Source organism: Colobus angolensis, unplaced genomic scaffold (genome assembly GCF_000951035.1).
Source record: "Colobus angolensis palliatus isolate OR3802 unplaced genomic scaffold, Cang.pa_1.0 Scaffold5, whole genome shotgun sequence".
NCBI lineage: Eukaryota > Metazoa > Chordata > Mammalia > Primates > Cercopithecidae > Colobus > Colobus angolensis.
The window spans coordinates 14,454,173-14,464,740 of NW_012118487.1; the positions used below are offsets into that span (position 1 = coordinate 14,454,173).

The window sequence follows — 10,568 nt, forward strand, 5'->3', positions numbered from 1 at the left end:
GGGTGGGAGGAGGACTCAGAGATGCGAGGTTCCCATGGAAATCAGTGTGTCTGAAATTTTTAAAGGAGATGAAGGCTTTAGCATCATGGAAGGTACTAGTGGAAGCAAGAGGATGTAGATAAGGCAATGTGTGACATTCATATTTTCCAAAAAGCAACAGAGCCTATCAAAGCTAAATAGTAACTGAAAACATCTGAACGTTGACAACAAGGTAATGAAGAAAATACCATGGCAGTAAAAACAGCTAATAATACTTAGGTTTCTAACCAACAGGCTAATAAAAGACTTTTTGTAGTCAATTATGTCATTTAACTCTAATGCTAATCCTGAGAGATTGGTATTGTTAGATCTGTCTTAAGGTTTAGGTAACTGAGGGTTAGAGAGGATAAGTAACTGGTCAGAGATCTCACATCTAGTGATGGCATTAAGGTTTGAACCCTGGTTGATTTCATTCATACATTCATTCATTCTCGACGGATATTTACCAACTGGGTACTACTACTGAGTTCCTACTTGTCAGCTACTAGGCTTACAAATAAGCATGGTTCTTGCTCTTAGGAACTTATCTAATGAGAAAGACAGCCAATAAACAATTTAATAAGCCAATATCTAATTATAAAATTTGATAAATACCATGAACAAAATGGCTAAAGAGAAGTAATAGAGAATAAAGTGGGGCCTTAGCAAATAAGACAGCATGGTTAGAGAAGTGCAAGTGAGCCTAAAGGCTGGGAAGAAGCCAGCCAGTCATGGGAAGAAAGGCAAGCATTCGTGGAGGACGGAAAAGCATATGCAGAGAACCTGAGACAGGCCAGCACAGCTGGACTACATGGGCAAGAAGTATAGTAGCAAGAAGAGGTCTGCAAGGCGGATAAGGGGCACAGCATGGGGGCTGCTGCACCTTAGGAGTTTGGGTTTTAAGTGCAATGGGAAGGCACAGAATGGTTTTAGATTTGGGTTTCTGAAAGACCACACTGATTTGTGTCTCAGTAATAGATAGTAAGAGGCAGGAGCAGAAATGGAAAGACCAGTAAGGAGACTTCTGCAGGATTCCAGGAGAGACGATGGTTGCATGGCCTCAGGTGGAGGCAGATGAGAGGAAAGAAGCAGACCTCAGAAGTGATCTGGGCTACATTTTGGTGGTAGAACCAAGGGGCTTTGCTGATGGACTGGATGTGAGGGGTTAAGGGAGGGAGGCGCAGAGGATGTCTCTAAATCCTGTGCCCTGTTTTAAGCCTTGTACGTCGTTTAATTTTCTTAATGTATCTCTTATATTGAAAAGTTAGCTATATTTATATTGGTGTTTTAAGTGACATATTTTTAAATAAAGAGTTCAAGTGCTAAAATCTCTGTTTCCGAACTGCTAAGCTAACCCTCTGACTGTAACATCTGTACTGAGGCACACTACTTAGAGAGAGATATACCTCAGGTGTGCAGTGATGGAAATGAAGGGGCTTTCACACCAAACCACCTAGGGGTGACTCGGAGTTTTGCCATTCTTCTGGGTAAATGCAAAGAAGTCACAACTCTGAGCCTCAGACTTCACACACTCAGGTAAGGGCTCTCTCACAGTTTGGTTGTGAGAATTCAGTAACTTATACTAAGTCCCGGCCTGCAGCAGAAAGTCTTCCTTCCCTTCTCCCCCATTACAGTGATGAGAATGCCCCCAGTCATTTTGTAAAGCAGCTGTGTAACCAAGATGAGGGATCTGACTGAGCGCTACACTGAAGATAACTGAGACACGCTCTAGATGCGGGGCTCTAGATCCTGTTAGGGGTCCTAAAGGGTTCTCATATGGCAGCTCTGGCTCTTTAACAGCCATCTTTATCTCCTAAGACCGCCAGATAAAACACAGAACACCCAGTTAAAATTGGATTTCTGGGAAATCCAATTTAAAAAAATTTTTAAGTATGGCCCATGCAATATTTGGAACATATACTAAATTTTTTCACCGTTTATCTGAAATTCAAATTTAATTGGGCATCTTGTATTTTTATTTGCTAAATCTGACAATGCTATCTATGACTAGGCAAGTCTCTACTGGGAATAAATTACTCCAAGATTCTGCCTTCACAGCCCCTGGAGATGTTCTGACTCTTCTCTCTATAAGAGGTTGTATCTCTCACCATCACCCTACTGTACTTCCACTCCTATTTTCTTTGCACATTTCACTCATCTCTTCTTACTTTTACCAATAAAGGTACAGGAATACTCAAAGTCCATTGAATGGCATTGTATCAGACACAGGATTTTACTTAGCGGTCATAAAGAATGCTGGTGAGCAGGTGTATGTGTATGTGTGTGAGTGTGTGTGTGTGTACATGATATGTGTATGTGAATAGGTATGGGGGCGTGAGCACCTGCTGTATTAACCTTTTAAAAATTAAGATGATGCTAACAGTACGTCATCAGGAATACATTCTGAGTGTTTTCTAGTAGCAGTGAATTAAATTTCCAACTACATTCATGAAAGCTATGTAGATCCTATAGTAGTAGAACCAGTTATTGAATAAACTGAAAGAGAAAAGTTTTGAGTTCATTCAGTAATCATTATCCATCAAAAGTTAAGAGCTGAAAATCTTTCATTTAAAAATCATACTACGTGAAAAGAATTGGAAATCTTAGGTCACAGTTTTATTTATCTGAGTGTTCCTTTTGCTGATAGTCAAGTGTTTCAATTCCCAGTTTCAGTACTGAGGAAAAAAATTAAAGGAAACATAAATCTAGTTCATTATGCGAGATACCCAGAACACTGTTACTGTTTGCTATTGTTCCACAACAAGATAAGGCACTTGCTCCAGAATGAAAATCAACAAATCAAGGAAGTATTTAATAATGTAGTTGACTTACATCCTGGTGCAAGCTCATTTTCTCACTGTGGACTAGTAACAAAAAATTCATAGACCAGTGCCAGTCTGGGGACCATAGTTTGAACAGCACTGATGTAGAGGGCCCCAGAATTTTATACAGCCTACCTTCAATACAATGGCATAAATGTAGGGACCGCCTCCTTCTGACCATTTTGCTGTTCAAAGATCCTCTTATTTCCTTGAAATAAAGGCATCAATAATTTCTCCATTCTAACAATCTAACTAAACCTAAAAACCTATGAAAACAACAGCTGCCCCATTGTTAGAAAGAAGAGGATGTGTGCTTACTCTTCTTGGCGTAAGTCATTGACGCTGCGGTCCAGTGAGATCATGTCACTTGCCACCATGTTAAATCCAAACTCTTTAATGCTGGCTTGAATTGCATGTTTGAATTCTGGTCCCAAAACCAATGGCTTGGCTTTCTCTCCAGGGCCACCAACCACTCCAGGAGGCTCAGGTTCTTTGGGTTCAAAGTTACCGAGGATCCCTGGGCGAAGCACAGGATCACGGTAGGTGAATGTCTGAGGCTTAAATGTGAGATACTGCCTCTGCATGATATCTTTCTGGGAATCTCCTCCAGCATGGCGCTCTTGTTCATTTTTGGCCTTGTTTTTTCTTCTAATAGACTCTAAGTCCACTTCTACTCCTTCAACATGAGGCCATGGTACCACAGGTTTGAATCTGTCCTCCCCAGGAGCTAGTCCATTGCCGCCTCGGTTGGGCATGGGGTCATTGACATCTCTGTCTTCCTATACAAAAGGGAGGGGATATACAATGAGTATATGAAGGCAAACCACCACAGTAGAGTTCATGAGACCAATTTTCAGGTTTATAAAAAGGCTGAGGCAACAATAAAACAGTTTGGAAAACAAGCGGGACATTAATCAGGACTTCCCATTAGAAGATAGCTTTCAGAGTAGAGAGGAAATACCAAGAAATAGGCTATCTCCTCACCTTACTATTTCAAAATTAATGAAAGGATGCATTTTTACTTCTCCCTTTACAAACCTACCTCTCTATCAAAGGCCCCTTAATAAAGCATATTTTTAAGGGTTAGAGCAAAGAAGTTCTAGAATCTTTGATTAAAACAGATGCTTAATAGGTCATGTTTATACAGTATGTGGTTTTCCCAGTTGGCCCATGTGTGATAAATATAACCTTTTGTCGGTAGCACAACCATATGGTGGCAGTGGTATTAGATGGATGTCACTGTCAGCAGGCTGGCTCAGTGCCCCAAATGGCAGAGGAACAAGGCGGGGATATGCAGAGTCCCAATTTGGTATTTTTTACTCACTGAGAGTTTATCTGAATTCAGAAGTATAAAAAAAGCTAATATCTGTAACTAAGTCAGCGTGGGCTTTTAAACCACTCCCCCATACCTAGTTTGCCCCATTCCAGAAGCAGCATGGGTCAAAACAGATTCTTTGTACAAGGATATTCATTCACAGTAAAGGGTGCCTCTCTTTCCTGTTTGGACCGTCTTCATCACCTATGCAGATCTTCCAGTCAGATATGATCAGTGCTTTTGCTTCTGCCAGTACCATTCTTTGCACAAGACACTGTTTCTCAACATTGGCATCACCTTGATGGCTTTGAAAAATGCCAATGTCTGTGTCTTACCCTCAGACATTGTGATTTAATTGGTCTAAGCATTTCGATTTTTAAAAGCACTCCTGGTGATTTTAATATACATCTAAGCCTGAGAATCACTGGCTTAATGGGAGGGCTGCTCATTATAGTTAGACAAGAGGATTCTAGAGGACGCAGCTGGGGAAGAGGCAAGGTGCACACAGAACAATTGCAAAATAGGCTGATGGGTCTGCCACTTCCCTCCACACTAAGACTGTGTGATTCCCCAGAGATAGAATTAGCTACAGATAGATTCCCCTACAGTCATAGTATTAGCACCACCCAACCAAAATCTTTCTACAGGTTTAGAGCTACCTTGAAAAGGAAAGTTTACTAGTTTGCCTTAAAAAATACAAAAGTAAGTCTCTAAGTATGATGTTGATGTGTAGGTGCTCTCTATGAGTAGTTTATCTAGAGGCAAAAATCTTTATAGAAAGTCAGTTATTTCAGATGTGAAGTTAGTAGTTAAGGGATGGCAAAGACTTGATTTTCAAAAGTTCAAAAATAGGCATGCAAAGCAAAATTCAAAACATCCAAAAGGGCATGTAGTGAAAAGCAAGCTTTCCTGCCTTTCCTTCTGCAGAGGTGATTACAGCTACCAACTTATTGTGAACTTTTCTAGAGATGTGATATGCATGTATAAACATACATGTGTATATATAACAAGATAATTTTTTTGGAAGACGGGACATAGATTTTAACTCACTCATTAAAAAAGGAACCTGTAAGATATTACAACTGGTTCAAAAAGAAATCCAAAGGACAAACATAAATATCAAGGATATTGCAAAAAATTTACAAATTGATGCAAATCTGGTTAAATTGGTCACTCTGCGTAGGGCAATAATCAATGCATTCCACCAGAACAACTTGCATTGCAATGGACAAGAGTCTTTTGCATCACTCTCAGTTTTCTGTAATTTCCAGGACTGTAAAATAGGAAAGGGTGAGATAAGTTGGAAAGTTGAATTAGACAGTCATCTTTTGGGACCATTTCAAAGTTTTTCACAAGTTCTCCCCTAAATAGAAAAGGCAACACAGCCTGATTGTATAAATGTGATGCCTTTGTTCAGGTATGTGTGGTACAGGGTTGAGAAAGCCTCTGGATCAGCCTTCTGATTGTCACATCTCAGGGTCTTAGCTTTAGCCTAACCTGTGAGCCCTACTAAGGGTCAGAGTAAGTGAGCAGAAGGCTGTTTTGCTGGAAATCATATTCAAGAAGGACTGAAGATTCTCTTGGGAATTAACTAAGTAAAGTATAAGGCAAGCATGACTGTAAGAGAGAAGGGGTGATTCTGATGATGGAAAAAGTGTTTGTTTCTCCAATTTATCTCCTGGCTCCTTCCAAAATTATACTTACTTATGTTAGTGTTGTCAGTAAATTAATATAGAGATATCATTATAAAATGTTGCAACAAACTGGTTCCAAATTGTTGATGCTGAAACAAGTATAACACAAAAAGGAGAAAGACATTCTCCTCCACTTTAGTTTTTCCTATCACAGGCTCAAGAGTATTGGTAAACAGGCAGGTAAGGAAATGTTATTAAATACGTAAGAGTAGTTTGAACAGCTCCTACGATGTCAGCATCCAGAAGCCATAGCATCCACTAAGTTACCTAATGTTCCATACAGAGGAAATTGAATTTTAGAAGAATATAGAATATGATAACATGAAATCAAATTGTGAAATACATGCTATAGTCTAGGTTGGCCTATGCTAATACCAAAATTGCAAATTTAAATATTTTTCAAATTCCACTACTTCAATGAGAGAAATTTTAATGGATTAAAAATTCATGTTTATTTTCCTCCAAAAGCTGGTTTTGTTTTTTTTTTTTGACTTAATGGTTCTTTGTCTAATCTTAAACTGTTGGTGTTCTTCAGGGTTCTGTTATTAGTCTATTTGTCACTCCATCCTCATGCTGGGTTATTTCATTCTCTTTCAAGCTCAGTGACCAGTTTTATAGTGATCACTGCTACATCCATTTCCCCAGCCCATATCACCTTTCTGAACTCTAAACCTCATAGGCAATTGCTTCCTGAACATTTCTATTCATCTCTCTCTAGTAGCTAAATTTAACATACCAAAAACTGAACCCATCATTCACCTCACATCACAAGCCTGTTTCACTGACTGTCTCCTTACTTCAGGGACTGAAACCACCATTCACTCAACTGATGAAATCCAAAACCTGCAATCATCCTCAACTTCTTATTCTCTTTTATCTACCCTTCTGACATCCAATTAATCATAAATTCCTGTCAATTCTATCACCTGCGTAGAGCATCCATCTGGCCACTTCTTTCTGTCATCCTCACTGCTGCTGCCTTAATTCAGGCACCCTCACCTCTGAACAAGATTACAATAGGAATAATAGTGATGATGGTAAACACTGTGTCCTAAGTGCTTCACATATATTAACTTAATGAATCCCATGAGTTAGGTACTATGATTGCCGTGTCTATTTTATAGACAGGACATCTGACAGGGAAGTTACCCAAGATTAGAATCAGTATGTAGCAGAGTCAAAATTTCAATCCAAATAGTCTGGCTCAAGAGTCCATACTCTTAACCACTATGACCTAGTGCTTCTCACCCTGACACATGTACTTCCTACACAGCAGCCACAGGGACTTTTCTAAAATTCATATATCAACACGTTTCTTTCCCTGCTTACAATATTCCAGCAGTAGCCCACTGCCCTCTGGAGAATATACACTCCTCAAGGGGGTTGGCAAGGCTTTTGAGCTCTAGATTGCATTTATGAAATGTCTCCATCACTATCCATGAGAGAGGAGTCAGCTAACTTTTTCTTCAAAGGGTTAAGTAGTAAACATGTTTGGCTTTGCAGACCACAGGGTCTCTGTGGTAATTATTCAAGTCTGCCTCTGCAGTGTGGGAGCAGCCATAGACAATATGTAAATGAATGGGTATGGCTGTGTTCCCGTAACCCTGAATTTAGAGACACAGGTGTTGGGCTGGATTTGGCCCCCCAATCCCTGCACTAGACTGTAAGTTCTGTGAGTGCACAGGCTATGCCCATCGTACACACCACTGCATCCCCAGTGCTTATCCTGGCACATAATTCTTCAATAAATACTCACTGAATAAACGAATGAATCCTAAAAGTTCTGCTTTGGAGGTAAGACAGACTCTGAAAAGAAAAGCGGAGATAAAGAATGGAAAATATAAGATGGGAGAGCAGGGCTTAGATCAGATAGACCCGTACTGGCAATACCTTATGAACTCACCAAGAACATAACTCTATATTCCCTCCACAGCATTGTACTTTTAATAATGCTATATAATAGCACCAGAAAAATTGAATTTGCTCACTTCTCAAAGGCTGCATGTCATTAAATCTGAAGGCAAAACCAAATGTAAGAATTGTCTGTCTAACCCCAAGTCAACTAAGAATAATCACATCAAATCTTAATTATATGATTCGAACAATGGCTATAAAGTGGTGTAATACTTTACTCCCCTGAGGAGGAAAGCTACATACTCCTTCTGTCTAAGAGTGAATGAGAATCAGTAGATGCCTCTGTGACTCACTGATACTATAGTACCTTCGTAAACACCAGCTGATGCACTCTACAGTCCAAACCAATGAATCACTGTTAAACAGAAATGGAAAAGAGGATGAGTAGATAATTTTCCAAGATCAGTATGTTCATAAAGGTGGAAATGGAAATGGACTGAAAAATATAATCACTTATGACTGGATGGTAATATGGATTACCAGAAGTAAGGTCAGGGCAGTCTTACAACTTACAAAGTGCCCCTTCTTACCTCCAAATCCTGCTTATACGTAATATTTTTCCAAGATGGCCATGCTTTGGTAGAGATAATATAAATCCAAAGGGATTTAGAAAAATGGTCTTTAGAGCAAATGACAGTAACTTAGGCTTGCTTGAATTTGAAATCGTAGGTGAAGCCTAGAAAACTAAGCTTTTAATGATGAGCTTATGCAGTCACACGATCTCTTGAGAAATGACTTAGCTTTAGGAAAGGGCCACTGCTTGAACGACATGCACACTATTTGGTTATCATTCTTCATGAGCCACAGAATTTAAAGGCATAACAAGGCAAACTTCATTCTGTGATTTTTAACTCTCTTGATCAAAAACACCTTTCATCAGAAAAATCCTACCAGCATCCTTTCTCTGGCTGCACTTACCTAAAAGGAGCAGAAGGTATGGGCACAGAAAGCAGAGAGGGAGGTGGTAAAAATAAATAAGCTCCAGAAATGCAGAGGGAACAAGGCGTGCTAGTAGGCTGGGGCTCCCTAGACTCTCACTAACATGTGGCAGGATGTGGGTGGGAATGTGGGGTGCACCAGCCTCAGGACCCTTCTTTCTCTCTGCTTAGTTACAGCTGGATGGACTAGACATTTCCTGCTGACTGAAGACCTCCATGTCTTGCTCCTTTCAGAGCACTGAGCGATGACTGCATTGGGAGCTGTAGCCCTACTGGGCATGGTCAAGGAATTTGTTTGTGCTTAATCAGGGCTTAAAATGGATAAGCCCAAGATTAAACAGAGACCTTACCAGTCCTTGAATATCTAGAATGTCATCTATTCAGGAAAGGACCCATTTCCAGGTATATTTTAATATCCCTAAACTAAAAGGAGATGAAAGGCCACTTTCCAATGGCAATGCCTCTGTTAGCAACTACGGAAGAACTGAAAATGGATAAAGTATGCTTTCAGGCAACTTTACGGAAATATAAAACTTCTACATAAGCTGTGGGTGTGGCTTAAAGTATGACATTCTGGTAAAAATTATCTCCTCAAAGAGATAGACTAGCTTAGAGGAATTCCTATTCCTTGTCTTTTTTTTTTTTTTTTCCTTTCTTTAAGTATCAGGCCAAGATATAAACCAAAGGGCAACAAAATAGAGAAAATAGTAGAGTTGACATCATAATGCTCCACTAAAAGAAATCCAGGTCAGCAACTCTAATACTGTATATTAAACTTAAGCAGGGTAACCAGGCTGAGTACTATACAGTAAACCAGTTCGTCCCAAACTTACTTTACAGATTGAAACACTGGTACTCTTGACAATGGAGTGCAGCCTATTAAGTAACAGTTAATAGTTATACCTTTTATTTTTATCTCAAGACTTCTGATATACTATGGCAACTGCAGTTACAAGTGGGTAAGTCTGTGATGCAGTTTTAGCCACCTACTGGAAAGATTTTATCAGGTTTCTAAGGGGGCATTTTGAGCCAATTAGATGCCACCCTCTTTAACCAAATAAGCAAAATATATAATACAGTATATAATAATACAGATCTATCCTGTACTATAGTGAAGAATACTGAAATAAATAAGTATCTTCCTAGGCTGCAGGGATCCATGACTGTGCCACTGCACTCCAGCCTGGGGACCACAGCTGTGACCCTGTTTCAAAAACAAAGGTATCTTCTTAAAAAGTTGTCTATATCACATTTTTGAACACCTAGTCATCTGAATAAAAGGAAGATTTCCATTATATAAGAGCCTCCCAATAAATCTCACAATTTTGCAACTTGTTAACTAATCTTAGGATTTTTATGCATACCATTTGCAATTCTTAAAAGAAGTCCCCATCTGTATCAACACAATAATTTTCTAAAGATCTCTGTGCATTCTGTACAGTAATTGTGATCAATCACACAACATCTAGACGGGGTAAGTTTTAAGTCTTGGGCTCTTTTCCCCCAGTTTTAATGCAATTTCTCCCACACCATTAGGATAATTTCATGATTTGCCTGACTTAGCAGGAAAATTAAATGTACCAAAAACACTACAGGCTCATTAGAAAAATACCAACTATTTCTTTTCTTTTTTTTTTTTTTAATAGAGATTGGGTCCCAGTTTGTTGCCCAGGATGGTCTTGAACTACTAGGCTCAAGCGATCCTCCTACCTCGTGCTAGGAGGATCCTCCCAAAGTGCTAGGATTACAGGGGGTGAAGTACTGTGCCTGGCTAATCAACTATTTTTTGTCATCTCTTTGAGTTATTGAAGATAACCTCATATGAATATTATCCAAAACCATCTACACATTCTGATGCCTGCTCCAA

General features: G+C 39.4%; 1 protein-coding gene across 2 annotated transcripts in view; it reads right to left on the reverse strand.

Moving 5' to 3' along the window:
- The window catches only part of GALNT7 (polypeptide N-acetylgalactosaminyltransferase 7), a 159,425-nt gene that overhangs the window by 72,286 nt on the left and 76,571 nt on the right, over nt 1-10,568 (reverse strand). For both annotated transcript variants that reach the window (XM_011959610.1, XM_011959611.1), the window contains exon 2: nt 3,159-3,619. In XM_011959610.1, the coding sequence (XP_011815000.1) occupies nt 3,159-3,619 (461 nt within the window). The remainder of the gene's footprint in view (nt 1-3,158; nt 3,620-10,568) is intronic.